Here is a 19405-nt window from a genome sequence, read left to right as displayed (position 1 = left end):
GTACGAGGAATGGAACGTTCGGCAGCATTGATGATAACAGCCGTGAGGTATTCGACCTGACTGTCACAACTGAGAAAATCGTGGTCCGGAAAGGTCGCCAGGGAGGAGTAAAGTCCCCAGTCAGCTTTCGGTATGTTCCAGCTCGAAGGACGTGGGGATGGGGTGTGGTGCAGGAGACGAACGACACAGGGGAAGTGGTCGCTCGAATAGGTGTCGGAAAGGACATACCACTCGAACCGACGGGCAAGAGTGGTAGAACAGATCGAGAGGTCCAAGTGGGAGTAGGTATGAGTAGAGTCCGAGAGGAAAGTCGGGGCGCCAGTATTGAGGCAGACAAGATTGAGATGGTTGAAGACATCCGCCAAGAGGGAGCCTCTCTGACAGGATGCAGGAGAGCCCCAAAGGGGATGATGGGCATTGAAGTCGCCAAACAATAAAAACGGCGGAGGAAGCTGAACAATCAGGTGCATCACGTCAGCCCGACTAACTGCGGATGACGATGGAGTGTAGACGGTACAAACAGAAAAAGTAAAGGCAGGAAGAGTAATATGGACAGCTATTGCTTGGACTGGGGTGGTCAATGGAATGGGATGGTAATAGACATCGTCCCGAACGAGCAACATGACCCCACCGTGAGCTGGAATACCGTCCGCAGGGGTGAGGTCAGACCGCTCTGAGGTATAGTGGGTAAAAGCAATACGGTCAGTTGGGCGCAACTTGGTTTCCTGGAGACCAAGGACGAGCGCACAGTGCAGATGGAGGAGCAGTTGTAATTCCTCCCGATTAGATCGAATACCTCTTATGTTCCAATGTAGCAAAGCCATCACTAGTCAGAAAAAAAAGGGGGGAACGAAACGGGTGAAGAGCGGGTCACCTCGACGGCTGCGGAGGGCCAGGTTTCGAGGGAACAACGCTACAACCGACGGGAGGCGGATCCTGTTCCATCGAGTCGTCGCCAGCTGCAGCCGCTTTCCCGGGTTGCGTAGGATGGGCAGCATCCTTCGCCGACGGAGGCCAGCTGAGCGCCTGGCAGCAGAGCGTCCCGGCGAAACTGAGGACGGCCGGGAGCGGCGACTCGCGGATGGAGCGTCAGACGAAAGACGCCGGGGTGGAGAGGGGGATAAAGATTTCTTCTTGGAGGCCTTCTTGGAAGTCCGATGAGGCACGGGGATGGTGGGCTGGACCCGAAGAAGGTCCTCACGTGCGGGGTCAGTTTTGGAACGCCGGACCTCGGAAGCCGGGGTCCGGAACGTTTCCCCGATGGACGCCTGAGAAGAGGATCGCTTCTCAGGCGGCGGAGGGGGAGGAGGAGGAAGGGTGGCCCCTGGGGCAGGGGCCGCGAGGGAGGAGGATTTGGAAGGGAGGGATTTGGGAGGTGGAGGCATAGACCTCGGACGGGGTGAGGAGGTGGAGGGGGGACAGGATAGGGGTGAGGATACTGTGGATGGAGTGGACACGACTGAGGCAAACGAAGTTGTCCACGTCACGGGATGGAGGCGGTCATATTTCTTCCTGGCCTCAGAATAAGAGAGACGATCCAAAGTTTTTAATTGTTGAATCTTCTTCTCCATCTGATACGCGGGGCAGTCTACAGATCTAGGCGAGTGGATGCCAGGACAATTGACGCACCGAGGTGGTGGGGTGCATGTACGTTCCTCACGAAGAGGACGTCCACAATCGCCACAAAGGGGCTCAGCCTCACACCGTGACGACATGTGCCCAAAGCGCAAACACCGAAAGCAGCGCATAGGAGGCGGGACGTAAGGTCGCACGTCGCACCGGTAGCACATCACCTTTACCTTCTCCGGGAGAACGTCCCCCTCGAAAGCGAGGATAAAGGCCCCGGTGTCGACGCGACGGTCTTTGGGGCCGCGCTGGACTCGCCGAACGAAATGCACGCCTCGGCGCTCCAGGTTGGCCCTGAGCTCCTCATCAGTTTGCAGCAGGAGGTCCCGATGAAAAATAACCCCCTGCGTCCTATTCAGTGCCAGATGCAGGACAATGGACACTGGGATGTACCCTAGTCGGTCGCACGCCTGGAGCGCCGCCGACTGTGTGGAGGAGGTGGTCTTTATAAGAATGGACCCCGAACGCATTTTACTGAGAGCCTCGATTTCCCCGAAGATATCCTCGATGTGCTGGACAAAGAACTTGGGCTTGGCGGTGGCGAACGTCCCCCCATCGGTCCGAGAACAGACTAAATAGCGGGGGAAGTACTTCGCCCCAAGCCGGTGGGCCTGTCCTTCCTCCCAGGGAGTGGCCAAGGGGGAAAGGGCAGGAGAACCAGAACCAGAGACAGTACCTTTCTTTTTAAAAGACTCGGCCGCAGAGCGGTCTGATACATGTTGACGTTTCATCTGCGAAACATCCGCCCCGATACCACCCACTCCGACCAGGGGCTCTCCCCACGGGCGTCACCCAGCCTCAGCAAGGGCCACCTGGCAGGATGACCGTTGCCGGGAGTCCTGATGCCCCAAGGAGACGGGCATCTACTCTTTGGCCGACGTGGGGAGGGTACAGCTCAGGTATCGACAGTACGATCCCTGTGTTGTCAGGGGGCTACAACCTAGAGGGTACATGACGACCCCACCACAACGGGCTGGCTACCGTGCTGGATTTCGGGTGCCATGGAAATTCCATCATGATCGAAGGTGCAGATGGGGACGCACTATGGGCGTAACTTGTGCAACCCATCAGGCGTTTAGGCCCAATTTGAGGAATAGTGGGCGTGGTTACAACGCCGTTACAATGCTGAGTGCCAAGGTCTTAGTGCACTGAGGACAAGTGATACACCACGTAAGGCGTCCTTCCCCAAAAGGCTCGTACTTCTGCAGAATTTTGAAAAATGAAGGTTAAACCCCAAGGGGGACCATCACATGGAAGGCCGAAACGGTTGAAACTCCTTTTAGTCGCCTCTTACGACAGGCAGGAATACCTCGGGCCTATTCTTACCCCGGACCCGCAGGGGGATTTATTTGGAAGTGAAATAATACGCTCAAGAACCAAATGCGAACGGACTGGTGAATAGTGGCCCCGAAGTTCATCTGTGCTGCGAAAGCCGGTGCGAACTTTCAGTTGGGGTCATACACAGTTGGTCGGTTGCCTTAGAGAGTTTGGCGTGTTCACTGGTGTCTGGGGAACAGCCTAGCATTCAGTGATTTACATCTGCCAATTGTGATGGATCACCATTGCGACAAATATGACAGTGTATTTCGAATACCCAAGTTTCTGACGTGGTGCCGCAACATACGAAAAATGCTTTGTGACTGGTTCTGTCAACTGTATTTTCTGACGGTTTCCGCCATGTATAACGTTAGTCAGTTGTCAAAGAATCAGGATGGGGAGGGATAATAGTAACAACATTATTTTGGAGGAAAAAGTAAATGTATTTCGATGGTATCTCGTACTTTTAGGGTTCCGTAGCACAATCGGTAAAAACGGAACCCTTGTACGATCACTTTGTTTTCTGTCCGCTTCTTTGTCCGACTGTTAAAGACCCTTTTTCTCATGATCGGATACACGTATCGAATTGAAATTTACGTCACTTACTGAGGTCTACGGTCCTTCATTGGTGGAAGAAATTGAAGCTTCTATGACAATGCAATCAAAAGATGCGGTAATTTATGTCACATATTTTGACACTCGTAAACTCACTCATCAAAACCTATAAGAAACTTCCAGTTGACATAGGATCATGAAATTTGGCAAGAAGCAAGGTTTCGTAGTACAACTATGGGAAAAAAATGCGAACATAGTTAATTTGCAATTATACCACACGCAAGAATTTCTTTTTCATTTCTTATCGGACTGTCCATCTAAGACACCGTTTTTCTCGGGAACGGACAGACGTATTAAGTTGAAACCTAGGTCACACACTGAGGTCTATTGTCACTCGATGTAATAAACATTAGCTTCTAAGTCAATGCAATCGAAAGATACGGCCATTTATGTCACGTATTTTGATTCAGACTCACTCATCAAAACCTATAGGGTACTTTCCGTTGGTCTAAAAGCATGGAATTTGGCGAAAAGCATGGTTTAAGTGTACAAATAAAGGAAAAATATCCGACAGTGGTGAGCTTGTAATTATATTACAAGAGAAAATATTTCTTTGTCATTTGTTATCTGTTTTCAAACTTGAAACTAAATCTTTCTCGAAAGTGTTGGACCCGCGCTGTTTGAGGCGCCATGTCACAAACTGAGCGGCCCCTCCCGCCGGAAGTTCGAGTCCTCCCTCGGACATGGGTGTGTGTGTTGTTCTTAGCATAAGTTAGTTTAAGTAGGGACCGATGACTTCAGCAGTTTGGTTCCTGAGGAATTCACACATTTGAAAGTGTTGGAATCTCTGGGACATCTTGCGAAGATCAATGTCGATAACAGACAAAAATCATCTAGTTCCTCGACTCCTGGACTGGATGAACTGTATACGTATTTAAGTGTGTAAGGTACCCTTAGGCGCTAGTCCTACGTGGACTTTTTTTTTTTAGCTCACGCAAGCTTTTTAGACGCACACTGGATGTGCGGCTGAAGACGCATACGGGAAAAGGGTACTAGCAACGGCACGGATGTCAGGCAAACGATAGACATTTATAAGTTCACGTCGAAACAGGTAACAAAAAGATAAAAGTAACGCATGGGCACTAGAACGACGACAGACCTAACGATAAGACGATAAACTTTGAAAAAATAAAAAGAAGGCTTAAGCTAATTATTCGTTCTACATAGCCTTTAAAGAGTCAAACGAAGTAGTTATAATAATTAGTAGCTCACCATCGGGGCGTGAGATGTCGGCGCGCAGAGTGTAGGGTCGGCCATACACGACCTCGGTGACCTTGCGATCGTGGTCGAGCAGCTTGAGCGACACCAGCGACGTCTGGTTGTTGGCGTTCCGGAAGCCCGCCTTGCCGCACGTGATGACGTAGAACTTGTCGTTGGCCAGCTCTAGCGTGCGGTGGATGCGCACCGCCACCGGAACCTTCCGTTCCTCCGTCTTCTGCAACACCGCGCCAGCGCTCGCTTAGTTATGCAAGACAGTACTGCTTAACACTGTCACCGGCAGCAGAATGTTCATCGCGTTGAACGCCCTAAATCTAAACAACAATTAGTACCACCACTGCTGTTACTAAAGTGTGTGTATTGAACTGGGGACCTGCAAACGACGGAGAGGCTTCGTCCCATCATCGCACCATCGTGGTCCACAACCCCACAACAGGCTACAGCAGTCCACCCACCCCACCGCCGCCCCACATCGAACCCAGGGGTTATTGAGAGATTCGGCCCCCATGCCCCCCCCCCCCCCCCGCCCCCACGGGAACGCCTCATACCAGACCAGACGAGTGTAACCCCAAATGTTTGCGTGGTAGAGTAATTATGGTGTAAGCATACGGGGAGACAGTGTTTGCACAGCAATCGGCGACATAGTGTAGGGGTACCAGCCCACATTCGCCGAGGCAGATGGAAAACCGCCTCAAAAACCATCCACAGATTGGCCGGCACACCGGGCCTCGACACTAATCCGCCGGGCAGATTCGTGCCGGGGGCCTGCACGCCTTCCCGCTCGGGAAGCAGCGCGTTAGACCGCGCGGCTAGCCGGCCGGGCTTGTTACTAGAGCAGTTTTTGCTATGAAAAAAACAAAGTTACTTGTCTGACGTAACTTTACCGCTGGGCTGTGAGGGTGCTTGTCTTTGTTGACACAGACGGAGTGGGAATGCAGATACACTATTTTCCAACATATCTACATATCTACATGTGCGTGACTTTACATCTACAAGACCGTTCTGCAGCTCGAATGCCCGAGGCGAAGTTCCGAAGATTCAACTGGGAGGTGTTCCCGCATCCTCCACGTTCGCCAATCTTGCCCCCGAGTGATTTTTGCATGTTGCTCCAGCTCAAAGTTCGTCTTGGAAGTAAGCACTTCAACATCGATGATGAATTCAGATCAACAGTGAAAAGCTGGTTAGGAGCACAGGACCCAACAAGCTACAATACTGGTTCGTAAAAACTTTTACAACGTGACAAAAAAGCTTAGAAAAACATTGTGACTATGTAACTTCCCCCGCCTCCCACCCTGCACCCGCACCCGCACTTCCATCTCATCGCTTACTGACTGGCTGCAGCTTCTTATGGCTGATCATTTATTATTGTATTTCCAGTCCATGCGGTGACTGCCCCATCGCGTTTGCCCACTTGTTCGTTTCGTGCTTGCGTTTATAGTGAGAAACAAAACGCGGAGAGCCGGTGACTTTTAGAAGTGTGCACAACGCCCGTCGACACTCAGTTCATTCACTCAGTGGAAATACGACGGGTAAGCAGTTTATAGAATATGTACCTGTTTCAAAACACAGTAGTGAATACAAAAAACTTGAATGAATCTAAAGTTAGTCAGCTATTTTAAATAGCTGTGCATCGATTTGTCTTACGTTATTAAGTTTCATTATTCTTTATTCTAATTGTGTTTCTCCGTTTAAAGCTATAATGTGAGTTGTTTTTTTCTGATCTTTTGTAGACCAGCTGTATAAATGGCAGACAAAAGAAAGCGAGACAAATGAGAAAAATAAAGTAAACTGTCTTATTTCAAAAGTAATTGGCAGCACTGTTAACTCATTTATCCCGCTGTGAGAATTTATCCCGCTGTGAGACAAGAAGGCCAATGCGCGGGTGGGCCCCACATACTGCCAAAGTTGTTTCGACTACGCTGCAGAAGTTTCGCTGGGAAGCCCTGACACACCCTCCATACGGTCCTGATCACTCCCCACGCGAGTTTCACATTTTTGGTGCCGTGAAGGACATTAACAGCCGTCGGTTTGCTTCGAACGAATTGGTGCACCCCTGGCAATAGTCATGGTCCGATTGGCAACTGCAGACATTCCTTCCATTAAGACAATGACCGTCTTTTCTCACAGTGAAATACATGTATTAGCATTTATGCCGAGTACTTTTGAAATAATAAACAGTTTAATTACCAACTTTTCAGCCGGCCGCGGTGGTCTAGCGGTTCTGGCGCTGCAGTCCGGAACCGCGGGACTGCTACGGTCGCAGGTTCGAATCCTGCCTCGGGCATGGGTGTGTGTGATGTCCTTAGGTTGGTTAGGTTTAAGTAGTTCTAAGTTCTAGGGGACTTATGACCTAAGATGTTGAGTCCCATAGTGCTCAGAGCCATTTGAACCATTTGAACCAACTTTTCATACGTCTCGTTCTCATTTGACTGTGTCTTATAGATGTCAGGAAGAGAAATGAAAAATCCAATTTAATTTCTTACAGAATATTGCGCTCTTTGTTTATTCCGCACATCGGCACAGCTAACGTAACAATAACTTTCTTTGGTCTATAACAAATTAGAACAATAAACAAAAAATGGTTCAAATGGCTCTAAGCACTATGGGACTTAACATCTGAGGCCATCCGTCCACTAGACTTAGAACTACTTAAACCTAACTAACCTAAGGACATCACACACATCCATACCCGAGGCAGGATGTACTGTTTCTCCTGGGTAGACTTGGGTTTTAAAAAATGTAAACTAAATACTACGATAAATTTTATAAATAATCGACAAGTACGCCAAAGAAGAAGAGATAGGACTACAATGGACATGTTATTCCATGGACTCTTGCGCATATGTGTATAAACTATCTTTCCTTTGTCATTCGTTCATCTTATCTGCTTGTATTCGGACCTAAGAGGACGTTCTTGTGCAAAGCTCATCTTTCTGTACCAGCTGATAACGTAAGTTGTACGTAAAACCCGAAAAATGTCAATTAATTGATCGTCTGATACCTAGACGGCCTTAGGTAGAGATGGGCCTTACCAAAGAATTTTCATTTTTAGGCGCCATCTTAGAAAAATCTTTAACACTTTTCTTTTAGCGCAACTACGAGGCGTGCCGTCGGTTAGGACAATTAACTTTATTTCAGATCCACGAGACCGGAGGCAGCTACTAATAATTTAACAATTTTATTTGCAGATTTTCTTTATATAACGAGATAACATCCCAGGCAGAAAAGGTCTGGCCACTGGATTCCAGTTCTATTATAGGATTTCATTTGTAGATGCTACTCTTGTTATCTTATACTGGGGAATCGACACGAAACCACGACATTAAGCTACGTACTACAGGAGTGTACATCGAACAGACTTGGCAAATATTCTCTGGTGCAATAAGCACACTACTTCTCACGAGCCTAGTGTTGGATAAATAAGAAAAGGACAATTAATTATAGACGGATACGTAACTACCCTGAGAACTGAGCTAGTCTACTGAGTGCTTATACAAGTCGGCTAAATTAAACAACATATTACACTGTTAACAATATTCCTACATTAGTTATTTCTCTTTTATGCTGAGCCATTGTATTAATGTGTGTTTCTTTTTTGAATAAATCACGGCTCATATTTTATTTTATTACATTACACTATTAGTTACAAAACAAACAAAAAATTTTATTTTATTACATTACAAGGATTCGAACCTGCGACTATAGCAGCGGCGCGGTTCCGGACTGAAGGACCTAGAACCGCTCGGCCACAGCGACCGGCTAACAATAAACGACATGGAGCTTACAATCTTATCATATCTACAATACATTTGTTTCCACAAATATGGAAATGATTTCCTCTTACCACGCCCTATATATCGCACTTAGAAGTGGAGGAGGAAACGAAACGAAACATCACAGGTTGAGAGGGTATTTGACGTTATTTGAGCGATTACAAGAAAAGACAAATTTCCAAAGTATTGTCAATATGAGCTCACGTATCACTATGGTGTTTCATCCTCTCTGGCCTGGATGCATGCATGCAGTGATTCGGTTGGGAAGAGTATCATACAGCCGTTTTAACCTCTCCTGAAGCAAGCTGTCTCACAACTTTTGTAACTGGTCCTAGAAGCCCTGGATACTTAGCACTGAGACGGAGCTGATATCAGAGCTTATATGTTCTATAGGTTAAAAATCTGGGGATCTCGCTGCCAACATAGGGACCTCAACATCAAGCAGACTTCATGGACGTACGTGCCGTGTGTGGGCGGGTATTGCACTGCAAAAAAATGACACCACAGTACATGGTGTCCCAAAAAGAATGACCCGATTTTAAACAGAATTATTTATTAGGAGGAAGGGCTTAACACCAACAAATTGCGTACTAAATTACTCAGAAAAGACAGAAGTTTATAAAAATCCATCATAAATGTTCAATATGTCCTCCACTGGCTCCACGGACGACATCTAGCCGATAGCCGAATTCATACCAAACTGAGCGTCTTCTGTCACTGAAGCTACAGCAGCTGATATTCTGGTTTTTAGTTCATCAATGTCACGAGGTAAGGGAGGAACGTCAACACATTGTTTAACATATCACCACAGGAAGAAATCACATGGTATTAAGTCAGGGGACCTAGGAGGCCAAGAGCGTAAAGCCTGTTCTCGCAGTCCTGTAGGCCCCGAGTCCCACGAGAAAGACAGGTCGCGGCACATACGTCACGATGGTAGTCCTGAACTCGGTCGCTCGCTCGGCTCAGTAGACAAAATGCGTTTCTAAACCTGTTAACTCGCAGCTGGGCGTGTAAGTACTAACTAGAATTGCATCTTCTACTAGGATCTGCTATTATGAATTCTTACTGATTAACAGTACTACAGCAAAATTTAATTTAAGAATCAATACTCAACTCGATATAAATCGTATAACGGCTTGTTTATAGCTTTTGGTCTCTTCTGCTTAACAGTACTCATTAAATGATGGAAGTGGTGCCTCATGCAACTTATAATCATTTTAGCATGATTTTATTTTATTGTACACTAGTACAGCCGTAACAAATTATAAGTAGACCCATGGAATTCCCATCATTATAGGACTAACAACACTAAGATTCCATAATAGCGGATTCCAGTAAAAGATTCACTTTTCGTTTTTACGGACACTCCTAGTTACGAGTTAAAAGGTGTAGAAACGTCGTTTTTCTGCTGATTTGAGCGAGCGAGCGAGCGCAGGACTACCTTCGTGACGTACGCGCCGCGACCTGTCTTTCTCGCAGGCCCCGTGTACGCCCTGTCCAACGTTGAGGCATGTTGGCATTGACGAAACTGCGCACGTTGTTGCCAGTGCGGTGGTGCTCCATCTTGCGGATAGATGAAGGTGTCAGAATCGAGTTTGTGGGAATAACCAGTTACGTACCACTGCAAGATATGATTGTCCTGTTTGTCCTCGAACGCGGGACCGGCCAGGACTTTTGCCTTTATAGTGACACAATATTTCTTCAAACTGTTTATACCACCGTCTAACGTTCATTGGTGATGGTGGTTCAGCACAAAATCGAATATGAAACGCCCACTGAACTGAGATTGAGTACAACTAAATTCGATAACACAATACGCCTTCTGTTGCCAGATTGCGCGAGACTGGCTTCACGCTCCAGGTCAGCGCTCGTAGCGACATCTAGCGGATTTTTTATGAAACCCTAGACCATGCCGATTACATCTAGCACTGTTTCCGTTACCTAGTGACATTTGTCTTGTCGCATGAGAGATAACACACGAGGGTGCATCACTACCGGCCGTGACCCAAGTCAAACCCGATGGTTCTCCGACGCCATGACACGCATAGTAATAAAGGCGTGCATCTCCAAAACATTGGAAGAATTAAACTAGTGCATAATCGCGATTCATGTTTGAGCACAATGCGATGCCTTGCATCGGCGGCCCGTGTTTCCTGGGCACTGCTCCACACCAAACACAGCCATTTGTGTTTTGGTGTTTGTGGTGTCACCGCCAGACACCACACTTGCTAGGTGGTAGCTTAAATCGGCCGCGGTCCATTAGTACATGTCGGACCCGCGTGTCGCCACTGTCAGGATCGCAGATCGAGCGCCACCACAAGGCAGGTCTCGAGACTGACTAGCACTCGCCCCAGTTGTACGACGACTTTGCTAGCGACTACACTGACGAAGCCTTTCTCTCATTTGCCGAGAGACAGTTAGAATAGCCTTCAGCTAAGTCCATGGCTACGACCTAGCAAGGCGCCATTAGTTACTTCATGAATCTAAAGGGTCTCACTTGTATAATCAAGAATGCTGTATACAAAGGATGGATTAAAGTTAAGTATTTTAGCAGCTACGTACTTTTCTTTATAGCATTCATTACGTCTCCTGTTTCAGATCTCACGCCATCCTTCGTGTGTTTATAGCGTGCATCTCGGCCACCCTCAAACACACTGTGTCGGCTCTCGTGTCGACACAACAGTGTTGATGGCAGTCCGTACATGGGACGATTACCTAGTTTCTCTGCTGCTAGTTTCCGACCAGGGATGTCGGATGGTGCATAATGTTGCAAAACGTCCATTACTTATTTTCGGACGGCAGGTGGAGACGTGAAGGGGTTACTATATGCGTGGTGCACAATACAGCAGTCCCCCATCGTGGTAGTCAGACGTGATTGACTGGAACCTTGAAGACGAGTACGTCTGCACTCACGTTTTCATGCAGTCCAAGACTGGGCAACTGTCACATCTGAAAGCCCTACAGATTTGAATATGGCATTATTCGACCAACCGGCAAGATGGAGACATACACTGAAGAGCCTAAGAAACTGGTACACCTGACTAATATCGTGTAGCGCCCCCGGGAGCACGCAAAAGCGCCGCAACAAGACGTGGCATGGACTCGACGAATGTCTGAAGTAGTGCTGGGGGGACTCGACACCATAAATTTTGAAGGAGGCTGTCTATAAATCCGTAAGACTACGAGTGGGGTGGAGATCACTTCTGAGCAGCACGTTGCAAGGCATCCGAGATATCCTCAATAATGTTGATGCCTGGTGAGTTTGGTGCCAGCGGAAGTGTTTACACTCAGAAGTGTGTTCCTGCAGCCACTATGTAGCTATTCTGGAAGTGTGGAGTGTCGCACTGTCCTGTTGGGATTCCACAAGTCCGTCGGAATGCACAATGGACACGAACGGATGCAGGTGATCACACAGGATGCTTCGTACGTGTCACCTGTCACAGCCGTATCTAGACGTATCAGGGGTCATATACCACTCCAACTGCACACGCCCCACGACATTACAGAGCCTCCATCAGCTTGAACAGCCCCCTGCTGACATGTAGGGTCCATGGATTCATGAAGTTGTCTCCATATACGTACGCGTCGATCCGCTCGATACAATTTGAAACGAGACTCGTCCGACCAGGCAACATGTTTCCATTCATCAACAGTCCAATGTCGGTGTTGACGGGCCCAGGCGAGGCGTAAAGCTTTGTGTCGTGCAGTCATCAAGGGTATACAAGTGGGCCTTCGGCTCCAAAAGCCCGTATCGATGATGTTTCGTTGAATGGTTCGTACGCTGACATTTGTTGATGGCCCAGCACTGAAATCTGTAGCAATTTACGGAAGGGTAGCACTTCTATCACGTTGAACGATTCTCTTCAGTCGTCGGTGGTCCCGTTCTTGCAGGATCTTTTTCCAGCCGCAGCGATGTTGAAGATTTGATCTTTTACCAGATTCTTGATATTCACGGTAAACTCGTGAAATGGTCGCACGGGAGAATCCCCACTTCACAGCTACCTCGGAAATGCTGTGTCCCATCGCTCCTGCGCCTGCTATAACACCACGTTCAAACTCACTCATCTTGATAACCTGCCACTGTATCAGTAGTAATCGTTCTAATAATTGCGCCAGACACTTGTTGTCTTACATAGGCGTTGCTGACCGCAACGCCGTTCTCTGCCTGTTTACATATCTCTGTATCTGAATGCGCATGCCTATACCAGTTTCTTTGGCGTAACAGTGTACAATGAGACCGCATATAGCACCCAGAAGTGGAGGAGGAAACGAAATGAAACTTCACAAACAATGAAACTTCACGGGATGACAGAATATATGACGTTATGTGAGTGATTACAAAGAGAGAAAATTTTTCAAATTACTTATCAATATGAACTTACGTATCACTATGATGTTGCACCCTCTCTGGTCCGTCAAGTGTTGATAATGCTGTCTCAGAGGAGGTTGCGAAATCTCCATGTCTTCACAGTAAACACACTATTTCTGACGCTGTTGATGCCCCGTATATACCCTACTATGGCTGGTAACAACACTAAATACGAATAAACTAACGCACTGAGGTGGCCGTTCGACTTGTCACAGAGAATCTACGATTGTTGGAAGTTTAATATTGACAACTCATACAAAATAGGTACATTTTTCAAAGCCTAATTGTACTTCAAAGTAGCCGCCACCACCACCGTTGTGTATAGCCCGTTATCAGCGATGTGGGAGCCGTCGAATACCCCTAGCAGCGCCAGCTGTGCTGATAGTTTGAATGGAGCGATCTATTTCCCGACAAATCTCTGTAACAGTTCTGAAGAAAATATCATGAAGTGCTTAATTCAGTTTAGGAATGAAGCTGAACTCACTAGGATTTAAGTCCACGGAGTGTGATAGATGGTATAGCGCTTCCCAATGCCATTGATCGAACAAAACTATCACAACTTGTTCCATAAGCGCCCTAGACTTGTCCTGCAAAATGATGAATGATGGGCAGGTCCTTTAAGAAGCGTCACCGCTCCTTTCTCTCAGCCAGCTGGTCGCAGGATTTGTTCCAAAACTGGCTTAGTCACGAATTATTCTTGTTGCAGATTCTTACCTAGGGAGTAAATCTGTTGTGAAGTTTTCTTTCAAATACGGAACTAGCAGCTATGATGGTTGCCAACATACAACCTACAAGATGTGGACAAAAATATAGTGACACCATAAACATAACACATTACCGTGCCCAGTTTGGTGTAGAAAAACCGTTGGCATTCAAAACAGCTTCCAGTGGTCTCGGGATGCAGAAATACAGGTCCTGTATGGCTTTCAAGGGAATCTTATACAGTATTGGCTAAAAACAGTCTTGGTTGCAATTTTAGTTTAATATTTTTCAACTACGCGTTTCGCCTTATTTAAGCATCTTCAGGTTGATCTTAATTTGGTATTTCTTAGAACGACCCTTTAGACAGTGTAGCCAAAGGGCATCTTATACCATTATTTCTGCAAAATAGTGGCAAGTTCAGGTAATACTGACGGAGGTGGATTGCGCTGATGCACCCTTCTCTCCAAAGTAGACAAGAAAGTCTTAATAATATTGAGATCTGGTGACTGTGTCGCCAGATGTGATGCGACATGATCGTCTTTGAATTCACTATCACCACTGGGGAATAAATATTGTACCATGAGACGGACCTGATCAGCCAAATGGTCACGTGATCCTTGGCAGTAATAAGACCTTACAGAGTAATCATGGGGCCCACGGAACACCACAAATGGATCTCCAAATCATCACCAAACCCCTGCCATGTTTCACTCTTGGGACGTAAATTCGGCCAGAAGTCAGAAATCGCTTGAAAGAAGGCTCGTCCGAGCAAATTACGTTCTTCCATTGCTCTACAGCCGTAGTTTTATGACTTCGACAACACGTTTTCCTGTTATGGGCATTTGCATCACTGATAATTCGTTTTGGAATTCCAGCTCGCCTTTCAATTCCCTGATAATTGAGCTCCCTTCGTGTTGTTTTGGTGCTGACAGGGCCTGCGAGTCCGACTTTTATTTCTACAGTGATACTTGCAGCCATCGTCCTCTTACTTTTAGTTACAATCAGCTTTAGTGACCGTTTATCACAATCACTCAACACTCATCTTCGTCTGCGTTGTCACTTAAAGAAACACTCCGTACGAACAAGCCATGAAAGCCCAAGGGTACTGACCGGCCGACGTGTCATCCTCAGTCCACATGCGTCACTGGATGCGGATATGGAGTGGCATGTGGCCAGAACACCGCTCTTCCAGCCGTATATCAGTTTATGAGACCGGAGCCGCTACTTTTCGATCGAGTAGCTCCTCAGTTTGCCTCAAGTTCTGAGTGCACCACGCTTGTCAACAGCGTTCGGCAGTCCAGATGGTCACCCATCCAAGTGCTAGCCAAGCCCGATTGCACTTCGGTAATCTGACGGGAACCGGTGTTACCACTGCGGCAAAGCCGTCGCCTGCGTTGTGACTTAGGGGATGACATTTTCCCGCTTTTCGCTGCATGCGGTATAAATCTTTGATACGGTCCTCTTGAAACACCGAACACTTAGACTACCTCGGTTACGGAAGCACCCATAATTTCCTCACGTTAGAAGTCACGTAGCTCCGCCATAATGCACCCACAACTACACAGAACACTTTCTGACCTCGAGCGTCTCTTGCAACGTATTGAGGGAATCGCGCAACTGCCCTTCGTGGTCAAATAAACCAGCGCTACCTCCAGGCTTGCCTAGCATCTGCATTTATATTCAGTCATCCATTTCTCTCGGTGTTTCCATATTTTTGACCAACCACTGTATGTGATAGAACGGCCTGGAAGCCGCACAGATTTTCTGTGAGAGACAGCAATCAACAGAGAAAATCTTAGCTTGTGTGTTTCGTTGTTTGGGAGCTACGTAACTGAAGGTTTTAACATGAATGGCGCCTGTATAGTGTCCCTACATCAGAGTCATGAGGTCTTCTACAGGACAGTGAGCTTACCCCCATTTTACGCAAGCACTGATAGAAGAGCGCCAAACTATACGTGGCTTGGTGTTTCGTTGGCTGTAGATCTGTGATTGAAAAATAATTCATAGGTTTACCTGACCATAAACGTCACTTTCGTAACGACATAAATCTTAAATATGGAATCTATTTAGAGCTGAATGTAGAATTCGGTCAGAATCTGCTTTCTTTCGTAATCATTTTGATAATTATTTATTTATTTTATTTATTAATCGTATGGCTAACACAGACGTATCATAAAATTAAATTACATATGCATATGTACATATTTACACACAAGAAAGTTAAGTTTGTCTTTACAACTGAATATCCAGTCCTTCAATTCAGCGCACTGCATCTGGAGTTGTTAGCAGGAAGTCCTCCGCAGCACCGTGATAGGCTCGAATCCTGCATTTACTGACAATGTAGCGAATAGTCTGGCATGGAGCCCCGCAGTCACAGGCTGTATTAGGCAGCTTCTTCCACGTAAAGAGCCCATCCCTGCATCGTTTATGGCCGGTACAGATTCTGTTGAGAGTAGTCCAGGTCTTGCGTGGTAGGTCGAATCCACTTGGAAGTTTAGCACCTGTGAAGATGTTATGCAGGTGCACATCTGTCACTGCTTCCCACCGACATTTCCATTCTTCAAGGGGTTTGAAATCCTTAGCAACCATGTCAGCAGCATCGCAAAAAGTTGGCGTGATTTCAGTCTCTTACGATTTAAAAAAGTGGCAGGTCGCTATGCTCGGGTAGGTTAGAATTCCTGGAGATCTTGTGCAATTCCCTCATAAGGGCAGTACATCTGCATAGATCAGGAGGCATTATACCAGTTAACAGTGGAAGCCAATAAACTGGAGTAGATCTCATTGCGCCAGATATTATGCGCATTGTCGTATTCAGCTGGTTGTCAAAACGCCTTGTATGATGACAGTTCATCCAAACAGGTGCACAATACTCAGCACTTGAGTACACCAAACCCAGAGCTGAATACCGCAGGGTAGTTGCTGAAGACCCCCAGGTAGTTCCGCATAGCTTATGGACGATTTTGTTTCGAATCCTCAATTTTTGAGCTAAGTTAAGAAGGTGTTGTTTGGAGCATAGTGTACGGTCCAGGATGACAAAAGGATATTTTGGGTTCCAATTATGTCGAGGAATTCTGCCCTTGAAACTTACTTCCAGTTTTACGTTCGCCAACCGTCCGTAGGTTTAACCTTAAAATACCCTATATGTGCCTCCTGGGTGGTGCTAATTGAGCGACAGTGATTACAGGCAGCCAGACTATCCATAGGATATCCTGGAAATGACATATCAACTAAATTGCAGAAACAGTTCTCTTCAGAACCCATAAAAAAAAAGAGACATTGGACCAACTATATCAGACTCCAACTGAATATCTAAAGCATTAGCAGGGCAAAGTGTGGCTACCTGTCAAAATTTGTGCTGGACAACAATAGATGTCGCGCCATTCAGGAAACTCGCGTTTCCAGCGAAGAAATATTCCGAAGCCGAGGTTGAATTCCTGGATATTCTGCACTATGTGTAACTTGGAACTGCTACGTCCATAACAACATAAACGAAGCTTCACTGATTTCTGTAAGTATTTTGATAAAATTAAAGAAAATACATGTTATGGAGGCCAGCATTATTCCGTACAATATCTACACAATCATTTTATCGAAGACAGAACTCAACTTCGATTTGATTCTATTTAGTTGAGTTAAAAAAATATTTGCAGAAATTGGTATTAAACACAGCGACGAGTTAAAAGAAGAAGAAATTAAAGGAAGGTGTAGTTATAGTCCGCTATGATGTCGAACCTACAACTGTCTCCCATACACGATTGCTTTCAATCAGCATTTCCTGAACATAGTAAACCTTTGGCTCTTATTTCACCTGAAAATCCAAATAGCTATGCTACTTGGAACAAGGCGATATCTGAAAGACTGTAATATTTGTAGTATAGAATTTACACTCGCATGAAATATCTGTATGTAACACTTACAGAAACTATCCTGGATGTTTTGTTAGCTAAGGATGCAACATTGCCGTAAACGTTTCTATCACCAAGAAAAGAAACTAGGTTCAGGAACTTGAGTGTCGAGCATTCTTCAGTCTTGAAATGAATTGACGCCGCTAGTTGCGCCTGGAGTAATGCGGTGTGTTCATCGGATGTGTGAATGGCAGGGTAGATTCGCTGCATAAGAGTGCCTGCAATAGTTCCCAAGGTGAGCCAACAATAGCGGTCATTCAGGATTCACCGTTCTCCTCTCGGAAGCTCCCTCGACTGCAGCAACTACAGAATTGCAATGTCAGCTGACCTTGTAACCTAAGCAGTTTCCACTAGCATCGTTGCTCTTCCGCTCACTTCGTCCAAGGTTCGTCGAATGGCTGATGAGCCAATCCATGAAGACGAAGTGAATATTTAATTGATACCCAAGGCAGATCAAACGCCCTACAACGTGTTCTTCGCAGTTTCCTTCCTCGAGCAAAAAAATATTTCACATCGGTCTTATGATGAGAAGGTCGTAGTTCATTATACTGACTACGCAAACACCATGACAGGCTTCTCACGACGGCGTCTGAAAGAATGAAAACCTCCTTGACGAGGATGCTTCCATGTTTTTTTAAATATTTCTGCTTCTCTGAAGTGTCTAGTCAACACTTTTACTTGCAGCATGGATGCAATGAGGTATTACTAAACACTTGAATTGAATTAAACACACTGAGCCGAAAGTGTTGAGGCAGTTGTTGCGTGGCAGCTTGTGATCGAATTATCAGATAATAATACATTCCTTAATGCTGTATGAAAACTGCAGACAATATTCATTACTGCCACTGATTGTACCGCTAATTACTTCCTTTTCCCCTCTCCTTTTATTACAGTGACGGAAACCAGCTATTTTCTGCCGCGCTGGCGGTATTCTTTAGCAGGTTCGTAACTTGGAAGTTAACTGAGACGAACCAGAGTGTCGTAAACTTATTCACTGTGCATTGTGCGAGAAGATAGATGGAATTCTTTTGGCAAAATAAAATCTGAAAGGCAGGTGGAAGTGTGGAGCGTATCCATGTATGGAAGTGAAATATGGACTATAAACAGTTCGGACAAGAAGAGAATAGAAGCTTTCGAAATGTGGTGCTACAGAAGAATGCTGAAGATTAGATGGGTAGATCACATAACTAATGAGAAGGTATTGAATAGAACTGGGGAGAAGAGGAGTTTATGGCACAGCTTGACTAGAAGAAGGGATCGGTTTGCAGGACATGTTCCGAGGCATCAAGGGATCACCAATTTAGTACTGGCGGCCTGCGTGGAGGGTAAAAATCGTAAAGGGAGACCAAGGGATGAATAGCCTAAGCAGATTAAGGATGTAGGCTGCAGTAGGTACTGGGAGATGAAGAAGCTTGCACAGGATTGAGTAGCATGGAGAGCTGTATCAAACCAGTCTCAGGACTGAAGACCACAACAACAACAACAACAACAACAACAACAGGTGGAAAACTCAGAGCTTGGGGTCATGGGAGTGGCTGTCGCTCGCGGCTGCTCGTAAGAGGGTCCAGGGTTGGTTCACAGTAATTATTTTACATTGAAGAGCCAAAGAAACTGGTACACCTGACTAATATCGCGTAGGGCCCGCGCGAGCACGCAAAAGTGCCGCAGCACGACATGGCATGGACTCGACTAATGTCTGAAGTAGTGCTGGAGGGAATTGACACCATGAATCCTGCAGGGCTGTCCGTGTATTTGTAAGAGTACCAGGGGGTGGAGATCCCTTCTGAACAGGACGTTGCAAGGCATCCTAGATATGCTCAAGAATGTTCCTCTGAGGAGTTTTTTTATGGCCAGCGATAGTGTTTAAACTCAGAAGAGTG

General features: G+C 46.3%; 1 protein-coding gene across 1 annotated transcript in view; it reads right to left on the bottom strand.

The window, feature by feature from the left end:
- LOC126198905 (uncharacterized) overlaps positions 1-19405 on the bottom strand; it is a 503369-nt gene that overhangs the window by 62038 nt on the left and 421926 nt on the right. Inside the window, exon 4 of the mRNA XM_049935532.1 lies at positions 4771-4993. Coding sequence (XP_049791489.1) covers positions 4771-4993 — 223 coding nt within the window. The remainder of the gene's footprint in view (positions 1-4770; positions 4994-19405) is intronic.

The sequence above is a fragment of the Schistocerca nitens genome, chromosome 8 (assembly GCF_023898315.1).
Source record: "Schistocerca nitens isolate TAMUIC-IGC-003100 chromosome 8, iqSchNite1.1, whole genome shotgun sequence".
NCBI lineage: Eukaryota > Metazoa > Arthropoda > Insecta > Orthoptera > Acrididae > Schistocerca > Schistocerca nitens.
The sequence above is the reverse complement of the archived record's forward strand: the minus strand, read 5'-3'. Positions and strand labels throughout refer to the sequence as shown.